The sequence below is a fragment of the Mesoplodon mirus genome (assembly GCF_964341445.2).
Source record: "Mesoplodon mirus genome assembly, chromosome: 3".
In the NCBI taxonomy this organism is placed as follows: Eukaryota; Metazoa; Chordata; class Mammalia; order Artiodactyla; family Ziphiidae; genus Mesoplodon; species Mesoplodon mirus.
In genome coordinates this window covers 103,756,926-103,783,094 of record NC_138978.1, presented here as the reverse complement: position 1 = coordinate 103,783,094, position 26,169 = coordinate 103,756,926, and the positions used below count along the sequence as shown (strand labels likewise).

Sequence of the window (26,169 nt, the reverse complement as noted above, 5' to 3'; positions counted from 1 at the left end):
AACAACTAATTCCCTTTAGGAAACAGGACTGGAGTGGCTGGAAGGGGGTCAGCCATCCTAACAGGGCTGTGCCCCATTCTCTGCTCTTGCTGTTCTGGTTCCAAATCCAGTATGGACAGAGGGGTGTGCACACAGCCGTGGAGCATCCTTGTGGGAAAGGCGCTCTCTCTCTCTCTCTCTCTCGTAGGATTTGAACAAGATAACAGGCCCATCCTGAATACAGTTTGATAGATTTACAGACAAAAGGAGTATGTGTCACTTGCAAAGCAAGCCCCTCAGTACCAACAAGCTCAATCTGCTGGAAAAGGCTCAGTGTCCCCCTGGGGTGCAGCCCAGAGAGGAGGCATATGACTGGACCCAGAAGAAAACAAAGTTGGGCAGAACATGCCTTGGATGAGTTAATGAGCCCAGGACTGAAGCTCATTTATTGATGTGGGGAAATGTTAACATTATATGGCTAAGTGGAAAAAGCTGGAAACAAAAAAGAATATACAATGTAATCCCCATTTTACACGTGTGTGTGTGTGTGTGTGTGTGTGTGTGTGTGTGTGAATGCATGGACACACAAAAAGAACAAGGTGGAAAAGAAAGGAACTAAAATGTTCACATTTTATCTTGGCAAGGAGGAACTGCTAATGACCCTGGGTTTGGTTTATTTGTCTTGGTGGTTCTTTCGTCTTCATACGTTTCTACATTTTCTGTTTTCTATTTGCGCACACATTCTTTCTGTCATAGAAAATGAAGTAAATGTTACTTTAGAATAATTATAAAAGGGTGGGAAAGGGAAACATAAAAAAGAACATGAGTATTGGAATTATTATTGGAATTATTATTATTGGAATTATAGAACTAATAATAATCCTCATTCTGTCCCATCTTAGCTGGTGCCCTTGGACAAATTATCCTCCCTGGCCTCTGGTGCTCTCCCTAAAGCACCTACACAGTACATGCTTAGACAGAGAAGACAGACCTACTGTTTTTATGGTGGTTGGTTATTGTTTTCAGAGCAAGGGTGCTTAGCAGCCAGCAAAAGATGATTGTGGTGCTAGGGAGAGATTTTTGGTTTCCCCTGCTGAGACCGAGGGTCTAGAGTGGACATGAGGCAGCCTGGTGGATGCCAGGAAATGGTGCAGCTGGGAGGTGCCCACACTCACCATCCAAATCCTCTGCAGTGCCTCCAAACCAAGCATGGGGAGTGCAGACCAGCAGAGACCTTTGGGACCTGGTCAGCAAGATTCCAGACGCATCCGTGGCCATGACTAATGTGAGCTGACATTCAAGAGTCTGGGACACAGCCAGCAGACATTTTCTTTGTGAAATACTGTGTAAGTGCTTATGAGTAGGGGGCCCATCCAGGCTGGGAGGGGGGATAGATGGATTCACCTGCAAGCTGATGAGACCCACAGCGAAGTAAAGTGGCTGGACCTCCATGGCAGAGGCACGAGGGACACAGGGGATGCCAGGATGGGGCTGAGCATGGCTCCAAGGGCTTTGGGGACATTGTGCAACATGGGAAAGATCATCCACAGTGGCCCAGCAGCTTCTGCCAAAAGGAGCAGTCCCAGGTCCATTCTGCCATGTAAATCTGGCTCCAAAACACTCAAGTTAATTTCAGCAAGAGCTCCCCAGAGTTCCCAACTGGGCACATAATTTCACCTTCTTAATAAATCACCGGGACTCCTCCTGTCCTAAGAAAAACAAGAAGAGGAACAGCCAGAATCTATCAAGAAATTAATTGAAAACAGCAATATAAGACAATATAATTCCTTTCTCAAGGGCAGCCTTGGAGGTCGGGTACTGTCCCTCTGAGGCTTGCTGACCCAGGGCCCCCCAGCTGCTGGGAGGAGGTGCTCCTGCCTCCAGCAAACTGTAGCTCTTCCCTCTCCAGCAAAGCTACAAACAGCACATCTTTGTGCACCTCCCAACCCAGGAGCCAGGGCCACAGACATCACATGGCATCAAGGATGGCTCTTCTAAGAAAAGCTAGAAAAAAATGCCTCTATGTATTATGTGCACCTGAAAAACTCTTGTGTGTGTTCATTATATGTTTCATTTATGTGTTTGCATCCTTTCTTGTGTGATGATGACCAAACTAGGATCCGAGCATTTTAGAGCTGGAAGGAAACCCTGAGATTAGACAGCACCCCCAGTGCCCAGCATTGCACCCAGGACTCAGGTGCCATGTCCTCATTTGATGGGTGAGACTATGGTCATGGTCACAGACACAGTTAAATGCAGGTCTTCTGCTCCCAAGTGGCTCTATCCCATTGGTCCTTCTTCAGTTCCATTCAGCAAACCAGAGCACACAGTGAGAAGGCAAAGCTGAATAAGACAGAGCCCCTACCCTTGAGGGACTGGTGGGAAAAGCAAGGATGTACATGACTGTGATGTTAAGAAATAATACTAATAATTCAAAACCTGGAAATAAGGCCACAAGAGGACAGTAAGTCCCTTCAATGTCATTTGGTCATTGTTTCGCAAATCCACCCAAGGATTATTTAATCACCCAGGGGAAGGTATCTTTGTTTAATGGCTATTTACCATTAATTTAGGGCTCAGACTCTGTGAAGTTACATGTTAACTTGTAGATCATGTCCAGTAAAGATATATGTAATGTCTATTCAATAGAAAGCATAACAATAAAGACTGATTTTTTTAACTGCCTTGTAAGACATTAACCAGTTGTTTTATTTTTAATTGGGGTAAAATACACATAACATAAAATTTTACCATCTTAACCATTTTTAGGTGTACAGCTGTGTCATTAACTATATTCACATCCATCTCAAGGACTCTTTTCATTCTTCAACACTGACACTCTACACCCATGAAACATAACTCCCCATTCTCCCCTCCCACCAGCACCTGGTAACCAAAGTCTACTTTCGGTCTCTATGAATTTGACTATGCTACATATCTCATATTAGTGGAATCGTGCAGTACTTGTCCATGAGATTGGTTTATTTGACTTAGTATAATGTCCTTAAGTTTCATTCATATTGTAGCATGTGTCAGAGTTTCTTTCCTTTTTAAGGCTGAATCATATTTCATTGTACATGTACACCACATTTTGCTCATCCATTCGTCTGTCCATGGACACTTGGGCTGCTTCCACCTTTTGGCTATTGTGAATAATACTCCTATAAACTTGGGTGTTCAAACATCTGTTGAGACTCTGCTTTCAGTTCTTGTGGATATATATCCAGAAGTGGAATTGATGGATCAAAGAATAACTCTACGTCTAATTTTTTGTGGAACTACCATACTGTTTTCCACAGTGGCTGTCCTGTTTTACATTCCCACCAACAGTGCACAAAGGTGCCAATTTCTCCGGATCCTTCCCAACACTTACTACTTTTTGGTTTTTTTATTCTAATGGGTATAAGGTATCTCATTATGGTTTTGATTTGTACTTCCCCAGTGATTAGTGATGTTGAGCATCTTTTCATATGCTTATTGGCCATTTGTATATCTTCTTTGGAGAAATGTCAATTCAAGTCCTATGCCCATTTTTTAAATCAGGTTGTCTGGGTTTTTTATTGTTGAGTTGTAAGAGTTCTTTTATATATTCTGGATATTAACCCCTTATCTGATACATGATTTGCAAATGTTTTCTCCCATTCCATGGGCTGTCTTTTCGCTCTGTTGATAGTGTGCTTCCATGCACAGAAGTTTTTATTTTGATATAGTCCAATTTATCTATTTTTTTCTTTTGCTTCCTGTGCTTTTGGTGTCATATCCAAGAAATCATTGCCAAATCCAATGTCATGAAGTTTTTCCCTTATGTTTTCTTCTGAGTTTGATAGCTTTAGCTTTTCCATTTAGGTCTTTTGATCTGCTTTGAGGTAACTTTAGTACATGGTATAAGGTAAGAATTTAACTTCATTCTTTTACACATGGGTGTTCCACTTTCCCAGCACCATTTGTTAAAAAAGACCGTCTTTTCCCCATTGAATGGTCTTGGCATGCTTGCCAAAAATCATTTGACCATACATGTGAGGGCAACCGGTTTTATTCTTAACCTAGATATTTTACTTGAACATTTCCTTTTAAGTGCTTATAAATACCCAGTTCCTCAAAATGCTCTTTGAACCAGCTTTGCCATCTTATTGGTTCCCTCATTCATGAATTACTAAATCTTTGACACCTGCCCATTCCATATTTTATGAGAGCCATGTTTTTAAATATTTGAACATTATGCTTTGACAGTAACATACAAAGTGCTGTGGGTGTCAGAGTGAAGATCATTTCTAATCGAGGGATTCAAACACCTTTTCACTTTTGAAATCAGCCTTATGATTAATGGGTAGACTTCCGGCAGATAGACGTGGTGGTTTGGAGCGAACATTAAAGACCACGGGAACAGCAGGAAGAGTGTTTTCCTTCCTGTTCGCTTCTTTTCTTGTGTGTCTACTGGCCAACGCAGATGTGACACTTTTCATGAGAAAGCCTTAGGGAAAAAAAGCTTCTGGCCTCTTTCATATGTCATTTCTCTTCACTACAGGTCCCTGCTACAGCTCCAGGTCAGTGCCTTCCTCTCAAGCTTCCACCTCCACCACACCCCCTTCCCCTACCTGACAAGAGGCTAGAAGGGGCCTAGGCCTTTCCATCCATACTTCAGATTCATCTCTGATTCTGCCTTAACTAGGGAATTGCATTTCCTGGCTGTCTCCATCCCACCACATGGGACATCCATGAAATATCTCCCTGACAGACTCTAAATGTTACCAGCATCAATCACAGCGATAAACTGCAAACAAGCCCGGGACAGAGCAGCCACCTCTATCGGATCCAAAGTTGTATTAATTAGAAACCTTAACTTCTGGCCACAGAGGATAAGAACTGCCGCCCTCAAGTGACCTTTGCCTTGGCAGAGTGTCCCCAGCCACGGCTGGTGGCAAAGCCCCTCTCTTTGGGGATCTTTACTCTGCAGGGTGCTTCTGCCCTGCTTGAATTTAATGCTGAGACTTGTGTTCCCTGAGGATCTCAGGTGTGCACATTCCTCCTTGGGTTTTTGAGATCACATTGTTGCGGGCCCCAGGCCATTCCCACCTGAGCTTCCTAGCCCATGGCCATGGCATTTCCTCAGGCTCTCGGCGGCCACAGCAGCCTGTACGGTGGCTTGACACTGGATGTCCCAGCTTCTGGCTTGCTGAGAGGCTGTCGCTGACCTCTCCCTCCTCCATGGGAACCCGTGCACAGCAGTAACCCAGAGGAGCCTCAGCAGAGCCTGTGCCTTGCGTGCTGCTGAAACCCACGGCCTTGGGCCCGCCCACTCCTCTACCGCTCCCAGAGCCTCAGCTGTCCAGACACCCTGACTGAGGCCTCCAGGCATCCCAGCCCCTCAGACTTGGCTCAGCCTCTACCACTGGTAAAGACACTTACCTGCTGGGGTCAGCAGGGCTCCTTAAGGGGCTGACCAAGGAAGCAGTGAGTAGAGTGAAGACTCAGTGATCTCGAAGCAGGGCTGCTGGGCTACTTTCCTGGCTGGGTAACCAGCGTGTTCTGTGAGTGGTTGAGGGCAGGCTCACCTGATTTCACCCTTCACTAGCTCAGCAACCTTGGGCAACTCACTCAACCTCTCTGAGCCTCAGTTTCCACATCTGTAAAATGGTGCTCATAATAACACCTCAGAAAGCTGCTCGATAGTAAATATAAAACACTTAGTACAGCACCTGGCAATAATCAATCCTCAACAAATGTCAACTATTTCTTGGGGGTCAGGGGTGGGTTTTGTCCCACTTGTGCGGTTGTGTGTACACAAAGAACACAAAGTCCTAGGGGAAGGACAAGTGGAACAAAGGCCAGAGATGGTGCCACTCATTTCTCCAGGCCTTCTCTTTGCTGACCAATGTTCCCACCAACTCACAGAGAAGGCTGGCCTACTTTCATATTTGCTTGTCCAGAGAATGATGAACTGTCATCTCCTTAAAGTCATCCAGTCTGCTTTCAGACGGGCCCTTCTCCACCTTGACAGATGGGATTACATTCATCTCCCTTCCCCTTTGGCAATTGGAAAGATCAATGAGACATTAGTCTCCCTGACTCTGACTTTCTCCTGGGGGAAATGTTGACAGCCCAGAATTAATGTGGCAGTTGATTTACTCCTGGTGTCTAAAGGCACAAGACAAGTCCTCCCACTGCTGGGAGGGGAGATGGGGAGACAGCAGCCTCTGGCCACTTTCTGGGTCTGGCTCACAGGCCTGTGTTGTCTAGACTGGTTGAGGAGACAGTTGCAGAGAGACTGATTCGCCTGGGATCTACATCCTGGGGACTGGCCGGCCCGAGCTCTGGAGTCCCAAAGCCATGGACACTCTCAAGTTCTACAACCTTGACAAGCTATAGACCTCTCCAGACCTCAGTTACTTCATCCACAAAATGAGGATGGAGATCCCTGATGGGATGACTGTGGAATTAACAAGAGATAATGTGTGTGAAGAGATGTGCTTCGTAAATGTTAATTTTTTATCTTTAAGTACAAGAGTAAATGCAATGTTCTTGAGTGAGAAACCAACCAAGTTTACAGATATTAAAACTGAGGACTAGAGAGATGAAATCCATTTTCAGTCAGGTAAGTTAGGAAGACTGTCCACTGCCTTCACTGCTTTTCACACTGTGATTGCGCCCCTGCCCCCCACTTTCTACTGGTTCCTTGGGAGCTAGAATAATGGACAGATGAAGGGTTGAAGAGGGTCACTTTCCTGAGACTTTCAAAGGGATTCCCCGCCTAACAGAACATTTGCTGGACACTTTCTGTGTGCTAGACGCTTTCCTAGGGACCGTGGAGGGCAAAGACAATACACTTAAGTTCTGATAAGCCCTCGACCTTGAGGGTTTGGTGTTTCTCTTTTCACCCTTCGCTCACTCGTTCGTGCATCTTCTCCCTCCCAGAAGCAGCTCTGCCTGCCCCACTGAGTCCTTTCCTTACAATGTGGCCCCAGACTCGGGGCTGGGCCAGACACTCAGGCTGTTGTTGGTAATGATCATTGGTTCGAACAGTTTCTCTTACCCAAAATAAAACTTGGGTTTTGTTTTTTTCTTTCCATGATCTCTAGCTTATTTACTGTATAGAACATAAACTCCTTGAGTGAGGAAGCTCTGCCTGATTTATTACTACTACTCACATGGAATTTGGCAAACTAGGAGTGAGAAATCGATTTTAAAAATGAAATTACAGATCTACACTGAGGACACAGCACGAAGCTGGTGGACATACATACCCTGAGATGCATTTTACGGCCCTTATCTCTAGAAGCACAAAGCAAAACGACCAACCTCTTGAATTCCATATTCTTATACTCAAGCAGAAGAAAGGGCAGATAGCTCTCCCCTCCCCTTGCCAGGGCGTGGAACTTTGCCCGGTAAAGTTGCTCTCTGAGGTATGGAAGGAGCTGTGGGTGCCTCACCTAAGAGCTCTCCCTCACGCAAAGAAGGAAGCCCCCTCCCTGTAAGAGACACTTGAAATGCTCTCTTGCTGCCCGGCCCCAGGTGAATGCCTTTGCTTTGCTCAGGCACTTGCAGAACAGATATAGAAAGCAGACATTTCCTCTTCAGCCTCCTTTGCAACTAAAGCCAGGGATGTGATCCAGGCTGCATCGCTTAAACTTACCCACACAAGACTTCAATTCAGAGGCTCTGGGAAAATTCCACTTTGCTGGCAAGGGCAGCAGCAGAGGGGGTCTGGCTTCGGGGGCGTAGAGGGCATAGGGTTAGGTTCCTGCCACAGTAATGGCCTTGGTGCCGCAAGCTGTCGTGGGCTGCCACAAGACCAGTGGCAGGGGTGGCATGGTGGGCTCGGAGCTTTGTCACTGGAAGCTTAGACTGAGCTCTCCAGCCCTCCCAACAATTGGGTAACCGTGAGCTACCCAGTGTCATTTTAAAATTTCCTTTCCTACTCTATAAGCCAAAGTCAGCTTCTGTTGCTTGCAGCTAAGAGCCCTGAATGACAGTCTAGTTCAACTTTGCCTCAGCTATCATTTCCTGAGGTCCTGGCAACAATAACAGCTCTCACCTGTTCGCTGTCTGCGGTGGCCCCAGAGACTGTGTGAGGGGCTTCACATGCATCGTCTCATGGAGTTCCCACACCACCGCTATGAGGTGGATACTATTCTTATCTTCAGGGAGAATTGAAAAAAATCTGAGATATCAGGCATTAGAGGACTTGTCCAAGGTCTTACAAGAGGGTAATTCAGTGTTGTAACAATAGGTAAGCTCCCGAAGCTAAATTCAGATTCCAAGAGAGACGGTGGCAGCCAACAAAAAAGCTTCTCGCTCTGCTCTTCATGGCAGGATGTGCAGAACGAGGTGGGTCATCTTGTCTTCACAACGTTCTCTACTCTGAAGTAAGGACCAGTAACACTTCACTAAGTTCATAGACGCTGAAATAAAGACACAAAGATATTTCACTGCCCAAGAAGGATTTTTCCAGGACAGTGGCAGAGATGATTGACAAGGGAACACATTGTTACCCCACAAGCATGCTTTCTGAAACTCCCCAGGGGCTAAGGGAGTCCATGCTGGGTAGACAGTGAGGCGTAGCCAAAGAAGCTGAAAGCCTGCATTTAACTAAAAGCATCAGTGTGCAGGTCGGCACTGTAAATACATTTTAATACAGGTAATTTTTTTTTCCATTCATTTTCAAGCACTTATTTCATTTACACAATCCCAAGGGCCAATAAATCTTGGCATTAAGGCTGATTTGATGTGTGATGCAGACAGTCTAATTAAGGATAGGGTATTTTATCAGCTCCTCTAAATTTCCTTTTCTCTAGTCTACAATTTTTTATACTGGGCTGATCTTTTTTTTATTCATAAGGGTTTCATGCCCATTTGTCATGGCTGCATTAACTGGGCATCTAATGAAGACTTGGATATGGAAGTCTGCATCTCATCTATCCTCAGTAGCAAAATTAATAAAGCAGCAGGAAAATAGCTTCCTGAACTGAAATGTCCTTGCCCCACCCTGAGTCATCTAAGATACATTTTGCTTGTGTCTTCCAAAATTGGGGCTTAGCTATAAACTTTAGGAGGCAGTGCTCAATTTCAACTTCCATCCACTGATAGCCTGCACCCTACTCCCCTGCCCAACCCATTGCTTGGAGAGGCTTGGACCAGAGTGGCCAGAAGCCTATTTTCCCACTATCCCCTCTGCACACATTTATTGAGCACCTTTTATAGGCCAGGCTCAGGGAGATATAAAACAGGCTCTAGAAGGCCACAGTCAAACGGGTCATGCCACCACTGTTGGCAAATGCAAGAAAAACATCTTCGTTAGCCAAGTATCAAGGCTGGGAGCAAGCTGGAATGATTATCTGCTCTATCCTTTTGCCTCTGAGAGGGTGAGCCTCCCAACCAGATTCTCTATAATTAAGGGCTGCCAAATGCCTGTGATCACAGACATTGACTTGTAGACTTTATGGATATAGGAGTATATTGGTTTCCCAGGGCTGTCATAACACAGTACCACAAACTGAATGGCTTGAACAACAGAAAGTTATTGCCTCACAGTTCTGGGGCCTAAATGTTCAAAATCAAGGTGTCCTTCTGAGGGCTGTGAGGGAGGGATCTGCTCCAGGCCTCTCTCTTTGGCTTGGAGATGGCTGTCTTCTCCCTCTGTCTTTTCACATTGTCTTCCCTCTATGAATGTCTGTGTCCAAATTTCTTTTTATAAGGACACCAGTCATATCGAATTAGGGCCCACCCTAATGACCTCATTTTAACTTGATTACCTCTGTAAAGACCCTGTTTCCAAGTAAGGTGACATTCTGAAGAACTGGGGGCTAGGACTTCAACATGAATTTTGGGGAGACACAATTCAACAAGAGTGTCTCTAAAATTGTTTTAACTAAAGCTCTAAGACAACCTGTAGCAACACAATATAGTTAGAACACTGCATGGAGGGTTAAGAATTCCATGCTCAAGTTCTAAATTAGCCACTTCCCCTCTCTGTGCCTCAGATTTCTTCTCTAGAGAATAAGAGAGCTGGACTGGGCCTCCAGAACCCTCTCACGTCACCGCGATTGTGTTGCTGATGAAGTAAGAGAAGCTGAGGCAGCACAGGGGGCACGTTAATGGTGAGGCTCCACCACTCACAAGCAGGCTGATCCTGAGCAAGGATTGATCTTCTGAGCCTCAGGGAGTGTTTTTTTAACTCTTAAGTGAGGACAGTGACAATAGCTACTTCAAAAAGGTTCTCAGGACTAATAAGGCCTGTGACATGCCTGGCACGCAGCTGTCACTCCGTGTGTACGAACTGCTAAGGGTATTACTGCTCTTATTACTATCAGGAGTTAGGCTTTGGATCTAGGACTCAGCTTTCAGGCAGTGTCCACGATCGGAAGACAGGGGTCTGCACCCCAGTGTCCTATCCAGTAGCTCATGTGGAGTGAGAGGCTTTAGCTGGCAGGACTCCTGTGAACCTTGGGACATGCCTTTCCCCATCTCCACCTTCCAAATCCCATCCCATTCCATTTAGCTTTTCACATTCATGTCATTAAGGTTAGGGCTAGGATTCCAGGTGATTTTTTTTCTCACAGTTTTATTAACTTTACACACCCTAGAAAAGTATAATAAAACATATTTCATCATCTCATTTAAATGCAGCCTTGCGACTTCACACCCACATGAACACTAGATTGCTTGAGGTCTGTAGTGGTCATTCGGCTCTTATCTTCTTTGAACTGTTAGTTATTTGCTCATGTGTGTCCTTGCCTAGACTGTAAGCAACCTGAGGAGACAAATGGGTCTTCTTACTGAGATTTAGCAAACCTTATTGATTGACTCCCACAATGCACCGGCCCGCTTACATGAAAAATCTCATATCATCCTCCCCACAACCTGATGAGGCAGGTAATGGTGTTACCATGTCACAGATGAGCCCCTGAGGCTTGGGGGTCACATGTGTAGGCAGTGGCTAAGCCAGGATCCAATTCTACATCGTCTGACTCCAAGGCCACCAATCTAGCCTAGTGCTGTCCTCAGCAAGCTGTACCAGCTCAGGAGGCTCGTGGGTCCCTGTAACCCAGCCTGAGCAGAGTTTTCCATGGCCTTGGTGCCCCCTGGTGGCATATGAGGGTTCGTTCCCAGCCCAGCTTCAGGCTCATTCCACTGCAGGCCTGCGACCCTAAGCACTTGAAAGAGTGACCAAGGGGGCTGGCCCTGGCGCAGCAGGGCCCTCTGCACCCAGGGAAGGAATAGACCCTCTACTAGAGTGTCACTTTTTAAATGGACCGCCCCCACCCCGAGGATTCTGCTCCTCATAGGTCAAAGAAGAGCGCTTAGGGTCTCAGGCCAACAGCCGTGAGATGACCTACAAGGTCTGGTTCACACCACCCAGCTTCTCATCTCCCCCTTCCCAGTCAGGACATGTGGGCATGGGCAATCTCTGCAGCACCCTCCTGGGATTTCCATTTTCCAAGAGCTAGTTTATGGAGGGGGGGAAGGAGAAGAGGATAAAGGTGGTTAAAGTTGAGGACTTAAAGCTTCTTTACATAACACAGAGTCTTTTTCTCAAAAAAACCATCAAGGTTCTTCAGTAAATATTACTGGAGTCCTATTGTGCTCCGCAGCGCTCAGGATGCAGAAATGGAGAAAACACCCTTTCTGTCTTGAAAAGTAAACATATAAAAAATTACAATTCAATGAGGCAAGTACTCTGATATGGGTGTCCTGGGACTTCTCCTGTCACACCCAAAATGGTTATCAGTACTCAAAACTGAGAATAAAGAATCATCAAATACCTCACAAGCTGAAGTAGAAAACAATTAGGGGTCAGACACCTTGTCCAACTAACCATCACTCCAGCCCACAGCATGTCCCCAGCTTATATAAGCCACCGCTCCTTCTGCAGGGACAAAACAGCAAGAGGACACAGAAAGAGAGGGTGGTGTGGAATAGCCTGCCTTCCCACCTCCGGAGCAACAAGGATGTTTGAGCCAGCAGCCATCCTCTTCCTACATGCTCATATTCCCCTCGGAGGCCTTCCTTAGCAGCGTAAAAAGTGATCACCAGCTTTTCCGGGAATCCTATAATCACTAATCTGGCTTTGAGATAATCAGAGATATCCTAGAGCTGCATTAACCAATGGTAGCCACCCATCACACACATAGCTATTGAGCACTTGAAATGTGGCTAGTCTGAATTAAAACACGCTGTCAGTGTAAAATATACACCGGATTTTGAAGACTTAGTCCGGGGTGGGGCAGGGGAATGCAAACATCTCTGTATTTTAAAAATTGATTACATGTTGAAATGATAATATTTTGGACATAGTATTTGGATAAATAAAATATATTATTAAAATTAATTTCACCTGTTTTACTTTTTTTTAGCGTGGCTACCAGGCCATTTAAAATTACAGCTGTGGCTGGCTCACATTCCGTTGCTATTGGACGTCGCTGCCCTGAGGGTTAGAAAGCCAGAGCTAAGATGCCCCAGTCCAGCAAAGCTTACACCACATTGGGACCACAAGGGGGGCGGTACTGTGGTGCCGAGCTGCCTGGGGCAGGACTTCAACAGCAAGCAGCCCGGCTTCTCACATTTTCTGATGCTATGTTTTAAGGGCACAGTTTTAAAACAGTTAGTTTTAAACAGCTTTTTCTAAAATTTAAATGGCCCATATTATGTGACCCCGAGGTTAATATAAATCATTTCTCTAGGGCAGGAGTCTAAAACTCCTGAATTACAATATTCAAGGCTGGAATTTTAAGGCAGCTGCAAGTTTCTCACCATCACAGCTATGGAATGAAGAGGGACTGTGAGTTCAAGTCGAGAGAAGCCTTGAAGCTGGACCCCAGAACAGAAGGTGGGCTGTGAGTAAAAGCTGGAGGTGAGAGGGTTGGAGAAAAGGTAGATCCAGGAGTGATGTTAGGAGGATTTAAGCACAGGGAGTGGGTATTGGCTTATGGGGGATGGGTGACCTCTGGACATACTCCCATTTTCATCAAAATGCTACCAATCTGGGCTTCCCTGGTGGCGCAGTGGTTGAGAGTCCGCCTGCCGATGCAGGGGACACGGGTTCGTGCCCCGGTCCGGGAAGATCCCACGTGCCGCGGAGCGGCTGGGCCCGTGAGCCATGGCCGCTGAGCCTGCGCGTCCGGAGCCTGTGCTCCGCAACGGGAGAGGCCACAACAGTGAGAGGCCCGCGTACCGCACCAAAAAAAAAAAAAAAAAAAAAATGCTACCAATCTGAGTGTAAATTGTTACCACCTTTCTGCGGGGCAATTTGTAAGTGTATTTTAAAAGCCTTAAAAATGTCAATATCCTTTGACCCAATAATTCCATTCTAGTAACTCATAAGGAAAATTTTAAACTGCACGAATATTTGACTATGAGGATATTCATACAGCATTTGTAATAGCCAAAGAACCCAAAATAACAATAAAACTATAAGCAACCTAACTGCACATTGATATGGGTTGGTTAACTCAATTAACAATTATAATATGGACTATTTTGTAAGTGTTACAGAGGTTGTGTAAATGAATACTTACTGACATGAAAAGACATTTATGCTAAATTCTGTGAAAAGGGTCAGCTACAGAATTGTATGTCCAGCATGTGTGTCAATTTTGCTTAAAAAAGAAACAACAACAACAACATTAAGAGCATACATCTGCAAAGACAATTGGCTGAAAGAATATTCTCCAAGGGATTAATAGTCATCTCTGGACAGAGGCTATGGGTGGGCTTTCTTTCCTTATTTTTAAAACTGCTTTTATAATTAACTTTTTTAAAGATTATTTTTAAGTAGTCCTACCTAGTCTTTATCACAAGTGACACGTTCTTTCCCAAGCCCTCGCCAAAGGGGAAGAACCAACGTTTTCGTTAAAATCCCGACACTTTCCCCATACCTATTAGCATTGTTCCATCTCGTCCTCTAGTCCCTGTGTCCAGTCTTTTGCCCTACAAGCCTGGGGACCCTTCACCGGGGTCCTGTGTCTCTCTTGTCTCTCTCTGCCCCACCGCCTGGATGAGACCCCGTCGGACAGGCCGGGTTATTGTAAAACTTCAACAGGGTCTGGCCCGACTTCTTGGAGTCGGTGGAATTGGAATCCAAAGGTCTGTATGGAGGAGACAAAGGGACAGGCCAGGAGGCCGGCTCCGAGGGACGACTGCAGACCTCCCTCCCGCGGCGGCATTCCGCGCCGTCCCCTCGCCTGTTGCACAGGCAGCAGAACCTCCGCCCGGCTCGCGGCGGCGGGCGCGTAAAGATGTCATCCTGGACACAACGCGAAGGCTGCGCCGCGAAGTTTGTCCCTTTGGAGGCACCGTTCCTGCCCACGGCCCGCTCGCGTCATGTGAACGACCGAGGGGCACCCGAGACCAGCGGCGAAGAAGGAGACGACTCGCGGCGGGATGGAGGCAACTTTAGAGCAGCACTTGGAGGACACGTGAGTAGTATTCTCGTCGGCCTGTCCTGGGGTCGCGGCTGGGGGATTTGAACGGGACAGAGGGCGCGAGCTGCGAGCGCCGGCCGGGCGTCTTGGGGACGCCCTGTCCCGGGGCCTCCGGTGTGGGTGCGAAATGACCCGGAATTAAATCCCGCCGGGGCTCCGCACTCTCTCTCCCGAGCGGGTCTCCGCGGCCAGAGCCCAAACCCGACTCTCGTGCTGAAATTGTCTGTCTGGACAGGGTCGTTCTTCGGGAGTTTTAGGAACCGTGTTCGTTTGGGGGAAGGAAGTACCACTTGTGCAGAGCCCTGCCTTATAAATATAAACACACACGCGTATTTCCTTCCGGGTGTAACCAGTTACTTGCTGAAAGGCATCCGTTAAATTTTTCGAATGAGTAGTATCTACGTAAAATCCAAAGTTGGAAAAATACAAGAAGGCGTACAGGGAAACACCTCCCTCGCATCAGTGCCCCTCAGCTTCCCACTACCCCTCCAGGAGGCAGCCCGTGTTACTGAAGAGTTTTTCAACAGTTGTTTCAAGTGAGTTAGTATGTTAACATATGCATTTTTAACGAAGGCAACAAAATCCCAACTATTGCAATGTTTGTGGCCCTCCAGAGCTCAACAGTAACTGGCACAGTCTTTATTCTCATGAGAGAGAAACTGGTTTAACTATTTAATTTAAATCAGTTAATTGTAATTTAATTTTTCTTGGGGCAGGGGTGGGCCATAGTGAAAAAAGATTAACACTGATTTAAAGTACTACAACAAATGCCTGGTACAGAGAAAGCATATTTGTGTTATAATTATTTAAATTCATTTTCCCACATCATTTGCTTTCTTCTTCCTGCATTCCTGGAATTAGAATGAAGAATCCATCCATCGTTGGAGTCCTGTGCACAGATTCACAAGGACTCAATTTGGGCTGTAAGTATCTCACATCGACCCTTTGGTGGATTGCACAGCATCTGATGTTGACTGGGAGCCTAGTGTGCTATTATTCTCTAGTTTTTATTTCCTGTTACCCTGCCACTTTCTGGGGACTTTTGCAAGCGTAGAGATCATCCCCAAATAACAAAATTAGGAAATTGAAACTTCTCAATTGGTGTTTATAAAGGTAGAAATGTTCCTTGCAGTTCTAGTACTACAGAGTCGTTTCTACTAAAGTATTTGAATCATTTTAAATTGGGTTTAGAAAGGACTTGATAATGACAGCAGTTACCATTTATTGAATTTATGCCATATGGTGAGACTGTGAAGCTTTCTATACATTATCTCTAATTTTCACAATAACCCTGCTAGATGGGTGGTGTTACTTTTTAGTCCAACTTCACTTAAGAGTAAGTGAGTAGGTAGTAAAAATGGGGGCTGCAGGGTTGGACACACCTAGCTTCAACCCCTTGCTCTTCCATTTACTAGTGGTGTCAGCTTGGACCAAAAAGAACCTTTCTGAGCCTCAGTTTCTTTACTGAGTTGTTGCTTAATAATAATTATTATTATGGAATTGCATTTATTGAGCTCTTACTATGTGCCAGGCACCGTTCTAAGTGCTTTGTGTATACTAAGTCATTTAATCCTCAGGACAACCCTGTTAGGCAGATAAAGAAATGGAGGCACAGAGGTTGACTGAGTTGCCTATAAGGTCATACAGCTAGTAAGTGGTTGAGCTAGGATTTGAGTCTGGCTCTGAAGCCTCTTAATCAGAATACTATAAAATTATATATGTAAAACACTCAGCACAGAACCTAGGCATAATGCTCAATAAATGGTAACAATTAATGAGAAAATAAATCCAGAAAGGTAAACAATGGAAGCCTTCAGCTAAGTAATGTCAGAACTAGTAAACCCAGGACACCTTGCTCCTTACTCCTCTGTACTGCAGGACTTTTTAAAGCTCTGAATTTTTGCTGGGATGGTAATTGAAGGAAGTAGTCTGTAACTCAGGTTTTACACACAAATCAGTTTAGCTGGAAGAAAAAAGGCAGATTTTTTTTGAGGCACTTGCCAGGCTCACAAAGGAAAGGCTGAAATTCAAGTGTGGAAATGTAGAACTAAATGTATTCCTTCAAGAAACTTCAAGGCCCAAAAGACTGCACTGTGTGCCCAGTTAATGTTTTATGTAACAACAGTAAATCCATCAACTCTGCCATATTGTCATGTCTATTACCTGAGTTAGTTTCAGGCAGATGGGCTTGTGTTGCCTTTATATACAGAAAGATATTGTAAACTTAGTAATTACGTTTTGTTCCTGACATCCAAGATTTAGTTATTATCTACAGGCTAAAACAAACATTAGTAAAAAGCCAATTCTGTTGCTATTTGAAAAACCAGTTTATTCTAGTGGAAACAATTGCTCACAGAATATTTATACTTGCTGTTAAGGTGATCTTACAGCCAAACTCCTGAGTAAAGATCTTTATATCCTTTGAGGTTGATCTCAGTAAAAGGAAATCAGATTTTCCATGAGGAATTAATTAGTTTCAACAAGTTTCTTGCCCTTACTGGTTTTTGTCAGTCTTACCTCTGCATTTCTTCGTTTCAGTTTGCTTTCAGATTGACTTGAATTAACAGCTTCCTTATATGCTTGAGAAGGTGTTTAGAGATGGTGATGGGAATGACCTGGAAAATTGAGTGTTATGGCCTTTTACTGACTTAAAAGCTGTTATTGGCTTTCTTACTGATGTAACCACTGAGTATCAGGGCAGAATCATTTTATGTCAATACCTAACCTAAGAGACCATGAGCTGAACCTTCTTTTTGTGAATAATTCAATTCAGTTCTACTATACCTCTATACTCATTTTTGGACAGTCAGGCAGCATGATATCATCTCTGTCTTCCAGGCCGCGGAACCCTGTCAGATGAGCATGCTGGGGTGATATCTGTTTTAGCCCAGCAAGCAGCTAAGCTAACCTCAGACCCCACTGATATTCCTGTGGTGTGTCTAGAATCAGATAATGGGTGAGTAGATGGCAGCAGATCCCTTCCTTTCCTTTTCATTCAGAACAATCAATCCCTGGGAAACTTGACTGGGGCTTGCCCTGTGTTCATCAGTGATTTCTCAAAGTACTTGGAGGAAGGTTCCACCCTTTGGACCACAGGAGCAGATGGATTGATCTAAAGCTAATGTGCTTTCACACCACAAAGACATTTAAATGAAGAGTAAGAGTCGTCATGAACTATCAATAAAAGAAGCAATAAATAACACAGAGGAAGACTAAACAAAGAACAGAAACAATGTCTGTAGTAATAGAAATACCAAAGACATTCCAAGTGAGTGTCCTCCGAATAATAGTAAATGAAAAAAGCAGAACTATGCACAGGGACTTCCCCGGTGGTCCAGTGGTTAAGGATCCGCCTTCCAATGCAGGGGACGTGGGTTCAATCCCTGGTCAGGAAACTAAGATCCCACATGCCGCGGAGCAACTAAGCCTGCACGCTGCAACTACTGAGCCCACGTGCCACAACCAGAGAGCCCGTGTGCCGCAATGAAGAACCTTCATGCTGCAATGAAAGATCCCACTGTGCTGCAACTAAGACCTGACACAGCCAAAAATAAATAAATAAAAATTTTAAATAAATAAACTATGCACATTATGATCACAGTTCTGTAAAGTGAGAAAAAATGTATATATGGTATACATGCAGATTAAAAAAGGAAAATATTAATAGTGGTTGGTTTTGGTTTTTTTGCGGTACGCGGGCCTCTCACTGCTGTGGCCTCTCCCGTTGCGGAGCACAGGCTCCGGACGCAGAGGCTCAGCAGCCATGGCTCACGGGCCCAGCCGCTCCGCGGCATGTGGGATCTTCTCGGACCGGGGCACGAACCCGTGTCCCCTGCATCGGCAGGTGGACTCTCAACCACTGCGCCACCAGGGAAGCCCCAGTAGTGGTTGTCTTTGAGTGATAGGATTATAGAATTAATTTCATTTTTATATTTTATACTTTTCTGTATTTCCCAAGTGTTTATTGTGTTTAGATATTGCTTTCATACATAGAAAAGTATTATTTTTTTAGTTGTGTCCTAAACCAAACAGCATCTTTAATCTTACATTGACTCCCACTTGCAACACTTTACTGAATATCTTCCATTTTGCCTTTCAGGAACATTATGATCCAGAAACACGATGGCATCACAGTGGCAGTGCACAAAATGGCCTCTTGACATCTTGTATCAGTTCTCCAGCAGCTTGTCATGGGGACTCAATCGTACCTTATGTTAATTATCTTATAGAGCTATTAGAGTTCCAGTAATTAGGCCATTCATGTAACGTGCATTGGGCACTTTTCTATTAATTTTAGAGTAAGCTGCTTTTTGACACTCTGTGGATTGACTTATCAAAATAGTTAAGGGAAGTATGTTTTGAAGCAAGTTTAGGTCACTTTGTATACAGAATTTTGTTATGTTTAATAAAACTGGTTGGAGGAAAGCTTGGATCTTTTCTGAATTCTTTAAACTCTTATCAAATGTTTATTTTTTCAATTATCAAATTGTATTTTTTCTTAAAAAGGTAACTGCTCCAAACCATTCTGTTTCGGAAGCTCCTGAAATACATAGATTCTCACAGAAACATCCATGGATATATAAAACAAGTCAAGCATACTCCTACGCCATAATAAAAACATAATAGTAGATATCGTAAGTACTTACTATATGCCAGGAACACATTCAGTTCTCATTAACAACCCTATATGGGTTCTCAATAGCAAAGAGGTGGAAGCAACTCAAATGTCTGTTGATGGGTGAATGAATAAACAAAATGTATATACATACCATGGAATATTATTCAGTGTTAAAAAAAAGGAGAGATTTTGACACATGCTACAGCATGGAGGACTCTAGAGGACATTATGCTAAGTAAAATAAGCCAGTCACAAAAAGACAAATCCTGTATGATTCCACCTACGTGAGGTACCTAGAGCAGTCAAATTCATAGAGATAGTAGAATGGTGGTTGCTAGGGTGAGGGGAAAAAATGGGGAGCTACTGTTTAATGGGTACAGAGTTTCAGTTTTACAAGATGAAAAGAGTTCTAGAGATGGATGGTGGTGATGGTGGCAACAATAATATGAATGTATTTAATACCGCTAAACTGTACACTTAAAAATGGTTAAGATAAAAAAATGGTTAAGATAGTAAATTTTGTTTTATGTATTTTACCACAATAAAACAGTTTTAATTAAAAAACATGAACTAATAAAAACACCACCTGAACTAATAAAAAATTCAGAATTACAAGATGAAGATCAACTTACAAAAAGTGAAAAAGCTTCTTCTATACCTCAAAATAGAAAATAAGAAAACATTTGCAATAGCAACAAAAACAATAATGCATTTAGGAATTAATAAAGGATGAAAAAAAACCTGTATGGAGAAAAAGTTTAAACTCTTAAGGATTAAAAATTGAGCAGAACTAAATAAATACAAAATATTGAATACAATGTAACAAAAGGATATCAAATCTGCAAAGAATTTTTCCCGAATTCAGTGTGTTGTAAAATAAAGATGGCAGTAGGAATTTTTTTTTGGTAAACTTGGCAAACTTTTCTAATATTACAGGGAAGCATAAAAGTTTCATAAATAGTTGTCAAAAATACCCTGTATGGTAGGTACTCTAATTTGTCCCATTTTGCATTTGTGTAACTAAGTATAAGGAATTAGCAGAGTCACCATTTGGACCCAAGCCTCCAAGTCAGAGCCTTACTTTTAACAGCCAGACTACTACAGAAGTAGGTATGATTGGCCAGAAGAAAATTTACCAGTTTGAAAGTATAGGACATTATCTTCTCTTCAGACTTTATCATTCTCAACAGAATGGTGCATAAGAAGATACAAAAGACTTCATTTTGTTGAATTTGAATGCAGCTCGTATTGCTCTCTAGCAATTTAATATTTGACAGTATACAAAGAAATCTCCAGAATAATATCATTTATTCAAAAATATCAAGCACCTACAAATATAAAGTGCTAGTTTAAGCACAGTGATCTCATAATTTAAGGAATGGTGGGAACCCTCCCCAAATCTTAACTCATTTCTTCACAAAGAGTGAGGACAGGGAAAATAAAATCTTGGTAGTGCTTGTATTATACTCTAAGTCCCTAAGTGCCAAAAAGTTTCATGGACTGTATTTATCAGTGGGGTGAGGGTAATAGTGGTGACAAGAAAATCATGCTGCATCCTTGCTGAATAACTTTAGGGCCAAGAGTTAGAAAGTCAGAGGTTGAGGGAATTATTTTAGTTAAAAATCGTATAAGCTTTATTAAGTCGATTGGGTACAGATGTAAAAATTTAACTAATATCCCAATGGTGGCTTAAGAACTCTTTGCTCTTGATATAAAGCCCCACATGATTAATAAGAACCATTTTTAATGAACTAAGTACCAATAGCAGGTCTGTTAATGTGCAGTTACTGTATATACATAGTGCTCACAACAAACCTGTAAATAACATTAGCCACATTTTACAGGTTTGGAAACAGATTCAGAGAGGGTAACTTGCCCAGAGTGTGCAGGCTTAAATAATGGCAAAGTTGAGATTCTAACCAAGTCTGCATTTCCCACTAGACCTCAAAGCTTTCTGTATGAAAGACATGTTTCAAGGGGTTCATCTCTGACAGCATCTTTGCAGCTTTCCTAGCCTCTGGGAATGACTCATTGTTCTGCCACATTTCAAATCTGACCCAGCCCTCAGCATCAGAGCTCTCTAGCAATACAAAGCTAGCCTCATGTGATCCTGTGATCAGAATCATAGATAGCCCTGCTTTAAAAGAGCAACAAGTACCTACCAAAAACAAAACAAAGTCTTACAGATGCTTACTAAAAAATGCTTTCTAGATTACGTTAGTAACTACATATAACTCTCTGAAAAACACTCACCTTCCCTCTTTTGGGTTTTGTCTTCTGCTGAAGGTTGGTTTGATCCTTACCACAGACCCACATAATTGGATAATCTTTTCCATTGTTAACTTAGAGGCCACCTTCCCAAACCACTAAGCTGTGCTTCTGCTAGCGCTTGAATCAAAAATATAATAGAGTTGTTTTTAAGAGCCTGAGAAGCCCCTTACCTTTTAAGGAACATGCATAAATATGTGCAGATTTTCCAGATAAAACCAGAAAAACACACATCAGCCTAAAATACACTCTGGTTTAAAACCTGGAACGTTGGTGTTGGGAAGATGAAAGGCAATTTCCTGTTGACTTTTTTTTTTTTTTGATGTGGAGGGTGGAGCAGAGGAAGGAAATGGGATAAGAAAACTGAATTGTCCCAGTAACGTTCTAGGAGACACAGCCTTAACCATTTCCAAAATGCAATAGAAAAAAAAGATTTCATTAAAATTAAATATAAGTATACACCTTTCATGGGAGGTGTTTGGAGTTAAGGTAACATGTATAGAAAAGTAATTAAAAGGGCTTGGAACTCCAAAGTACTAACCAGAATCTTCAGTCCTTACACAGAAGGTACACAAATATGCTGCAGATTGCCATTTATAGCCCAGGAAATGTATTGCCCAACTCTGGGGCCCCACTCCCTGCCTTGAGCATAATGTTAAAAGATAAACTGAGGCATATTAAAAATGATAAGAGCTTATCTGAGCAAAAATCGATCTGAAGCTGGCACTGACAAACCAGAAGAGGTTAGGAGCACTCTACCATTCAGGAGTTCAGGGAGAGGCTTTTACAGAGAAAATGCAGAAGCAAAGCAAGGAAATTATTGATTGGCTACAGCTTAAAGCCTAGTTGGCTGTATGTGAGTATGTGACTGGCTGTCCTTAGGTTTTAATTTCATAACCTTGAGGCATTTACAGGCTTAGGTTTTGGTTTGCTTATGTAGGCCACATAGCACTAGAGCCACCTCAGTCTAATGGCCTCCTGTTGCCTTAGCCAAGTGGCTTAATTTCTTGCATTTTGCTACACTACCAGAGGTGTTGATCCAGCTACAGCAAGAGGTATTTGCTATGGCACAGACTCTTCCTTGTTTAGCCAACAAGTAATCTAAAGCAATTCTACTATGTCAAATCATCTTACCAAGAAAACCTAGGGACTCCTGTAGGTATGGCCTTAGCAAGATTCAGCGATAGTTGCCAGAGAAGCATTGTCTTGCCGTGCATTAACAGAGAGAAAAAAGCAAGTAGAGAGAAAGCAAGAGAGAAAAAAGCAAGAGAGAAAAAAGACAAAAGTTATAAAGGTTTCAAATAGGAAATAAAGATCTTGATCCGTGATCTCGGGAGAGCTGTCCATCTCAAGATGCTATCTGCTTCTGGGGAGGAACCTCCATAAGCCAATTTTAATTTTAGGTCTCCAGTTGTACAATTCCAAGAGTCTGCAGGAGCCCTTTTTAACTGGGAGATATGGACCCAAGGTTTAAGGCCCTGGAGTTTGACTGCTGACTTGGTATGGTCCCTTCTAAGGAGGTTCAAGGTTAGTCTTTGTTCTTAGTGATTTCAAATCAGAAGGGTAGGAGAAAACTGGAAATCTTAGTTTGGAGAGTAGCCAGATATTTGAGAAAACTAGAACAATTCAGGATCCAGTCCGGTTTACAAGTATATAACAAAAGCTCAAAGACAGTGAATAGGACTAGAATCTGATATCCACAAGATCGTATTATAATTTTGTACTGCAACATAATTTTTTAAAATAAATTTTTAATCATTTTTTTTATAAATTTATAAATTATATAAATTTTATATATTATTATTATATTATATATATATATTATATATATAATATATTATATTATTATTATTATTATATATTATATATTATTTTATATAATTTATATAAAAATTTATATTAAATGACCCCCATTTCTATCAAAGATAATCACAGTAAGACTAATTTGTTTGCAAAATAAGTCTAGTCTCACAACTTGGGCTGATTATTTACAGAGGTGCAGTAGGAGAGTAACTGACCATATAGGCTCTTTTAAAATCTGTTTTGCTAGGACTTTTCATAAGGAATCTTAGATTGAACTTTTAAAGGCTCTCCAAATTAAGAAGTCAAGTCAAGGATTTGTCATTTCAGACTTCATCTGGAATACCTATAGATTTGGGTGAATTCCTCTCTTCTCAAGGTCCCCAAGATATCCTGAGGTTCTCGGGCCTGCCAGGAAGTGACCTTCCTTACTCACCTGGTAAGGTTTCTTGGAACCCTATAAACAAGATGCCAGGCCAGTTTTTCTTAGGAGCTTTATTGCCTCCATAAAGTCAACCTTAGTTCCTTAAAACTGTCTGGTCATATCTGATTTTATGCATATTCTCAAATATGACATTCCAGTCAAAGCTGTGGTAATATAACCAAGGCTTCCAATTGTGTCCTGTTATAAGAACATATTCTTATTGGGCTTATGTAAATCACTATATTGCCATGAAAATAAGACTACACAACCAATTTCCAAATTCTGGAGGGATCAGGTAGGGAAAAAAACGTTTCACTTTTGTTTACAAAGGTATAATTTACCAAACTGCTTTAAGTCATAAACAGCTTGAGAGAAAGGTTTCCTTAAATTTGGAAAACAAAACATTAAGGAATCGGCAGTGTTTCAAAGAAAAAGTTGTAAAAAACATTATAATCATCCTCATCAGTTCATTTAATCATATGTTATTAATTCTTGTTCAGGATGAATCCAGTTTTTTCATTAGCTCTGAAAATTCTTACCCAGTTCACTTTTATGCTCTTAAACTTATCAGAAACCTGTATTCTAGATCTTTCCATGAATCTCTAAAGACAAAGCATTTCTGTGAAAGCATGAGTAAAACAATAACTCTCTGCAAATGACAAAAAGACTTTTAATAAAGTCCTTCCATACCTTTCCTTACCCCCTAGACACATTCTACTTTCCTTCCTACTTTTCACACAGTTGTTTCCTTTTACCCCTATATTTTAGTAGTTTTTTTTTTTTGTATTTTTGTATTTTTGTATTTTTAATGACTGAAACAAGACAGACCTAAAACCGCAGCTTCTGAAAGAACCATTTGTTCTTGCCGGTCTTGTATCTCTCCTCAAACTTGACCTTGGCCTCTCGTCGGGCCTTGCGTTTGAGAGCAGGGTCTCTGAAGACATCCTTGTTGACAACAGTTTTGTCCAAGGGGATATCCACAGAGTACCTTGTAGGCATGAGGTGATTATAATTATAAACTTTCACGAAAGACTTGATCTTTGATCTCTTGGCAATTTTCTTCTTGCCCATGGCAGCTATCACTTTGCGGGGATAGCGATCAATTCCAGCCACCAGAGCGTGGCTGTAGGGTCGGTCTGAGGTGCCATCATCAATGTTCTTTACGATGACCGCTTTGCCTCCAGAGTAGCGACCGGCCAGGACCAGCACCACCTTCCCGGGTTTCATGAACTTGCCCATGTCGGCAGCAACCTCTCCGGCCTACAGCCTATTTTAGTAGTTTTAAATTACATATAACGATGAGAATTCGTAACCCTTAGACTCCTTACTTCCTAGTGAAAACTAAGAAGCAAGCAATTGTGGACTGTTACACTAGCATTCTGTGGATTGGCACATTTATAAATACATTTCATAATTTCCAGAAGTATATTCTTCCTCACAGTAAATTTTTCAATGTGGCATAAAACACGTTTACCGATAAACCCAAATATCTTTAGTTCCTCTGTAATAAGAAGCCAAGGTAGATAAAATGCCAAAAGTAGATAAATTTGTGTTCAGTAATTAATGTTTCAGTATTTTATCTTACTTGGAAATGATCTAGTCAATGAATATCCATAATTTAACTTAGTAGAACTTTCACCTAGTTTCCAAATCGCCCCCCACATACTTGTTTTTGTCCTTCTAATAAGAATCACCTCCCTGAAGTCTACATTTTCAAAGAAATGGCTCTAAATACTTGAGATGCAGAACGCTTACATCTCAAAGCTCAAAGGCACAGAAAAAGGATGTAAATTCCACCAAGAAGGACTCTTATTCCCTAAATCTAGATGTTTTATAATATCTGCAAGCCTCTTGAGCTGAATAGGGGAGGTTTTGAAATTGGTAAAAAGGACAGACTTTTCATTGTTTCTAGAGCTGCATTTCTGTTCCTGTCAAAACTCGATTTGTAAGACAAGTAGTTGTTCTTTATTCCCAAAAGAACTGGGTTGCCAGCTGAATATCAAGAGGCCCAGTGAACCCACCCATCCAACTATATTATCTTCAATTTGCTTCTTTATGTCAGGGAGATTTCCAACTAAGATGAAAATTAAAAGATTCCTATGTTCCAGATTTGGAGCTGTGCATCTTTTGAATGTTTTAGTAAATTCTTCCACAGTGGCTTCAGAATGTTTTTCTTTCCCTCTGGGTACATAATTTCATTTCAGCTTGATGGAGAAGCCCTTAAAAACAGTTCCTATCAGGCTCTGAATATCAGCTTCCAAAGTAACCAACTTTTTTTTTTTTTTTTTTTTTTTTTTGCATTTTGGCCACGCTACGGAGCAAGTGGGATGGCATGTGGGATGGTTGCCCAACCAGGGATCGAGCCCCGGCCTCCGCAGTGAAAGAACCAAATCATAACCACTAGGCCATCAAGGAACTCCCCAGAGTGGCCAACTTCTAAGCACAAAGCTCACTAAAAAAAATCCTTTTAAATATTTTATTAACACGTTTTAGGTGGGACAAACAGTAACTATTCCTGGCAATACTGAACAAACTTTTCTTTTACTTTTAAACCAAAGGTATCCCTATCAAATGACTCAAAAACAAAACCATGGTTTAACATGAATGCAAGAGGCATCCCCAAAGAAAAGTGCAAAAGATATTACTCCCCCAGCCCCAAGATC

The 26,169-nt window shown here is 42.4% G+C and overlaps 2 protein-coding genes and 1 long non-coding RNA gene across 4 annotated transcripts; 1 reads left to right on the top strand and 2 right to left on the bottom strand.

The window, feature by feature from the left end:
• Window positions 1–497: 497 nt before the first annotated feature.
• On the bottom strand, window positions 498–14,178 carry LOC309800185. The gene is made up of 3 exons (XR_014293412.1): window positions 13,851–14,178; window positions 8,012–8,378; window positions 498–726 (listed from the first exon to the last, which is right to left on the bottom strand). It is a non-coding gene; the product is annotated as an uncharacterized lncRNA (long non-coding RNA).
• Window positions 14,179–14,303: 125 nt separating this feature from the next.
• On the top strand, window positions 14,304–18,821 carry LAMTOR5 (late endosomal/lysosomal adaptor, MAPK and MTOR activator 5). Of its 2 annotated transcripts, none has more exons than XM_082614102.1 (4): window positions 14,304–14,390; window positions 15,258–15,319; window positions 17,235–17,352; window positions 18,496–18,821. In XM_082614102.1, the coding sequence occupies exons 1-4, from the start codon at window positions 14,356–14,358 to the stop codon at window positions 18,554–18,556; spliced, it is 276 nt and encodes a 91-aa protein (XP_082470228.1). In that variant the 5' UTR covers window positions 14,304–14,355; the 3' UTR covers window positions 18,557–18,821. The 2 variants fall into 2 exon arrangements, with proteins under 2 accessions (XP_082470228.1, XP_082470227.1); XM_082614101.1 differs by lacking the exon at window positions 14,304–14,390 and adding an exon at window positions 14,566–14,932.
• A 5,460-nt stretch (window positions 18,822–24,281) lies between these two features.
• On the bottom strand, window positions 24,282–24,779 carry LOC309801084 (large ribosomal subunit protein eL27-like). The gene has a single exon (XM_082615527.1). It carries the CDS (start codon window positions 24,743–24,745, stop codon window positions 24,335–24,337), a length of 411 nt encoding a protein of 136 aa, XP_082471653.1. The 5' UTR covers window positions 24,746–24,779; the 3' UTR covers window positions 24,282–24,334.
• Between the last annotated feature and the right edge of the window lie 1,390 nt (window positions 24,780–26,169).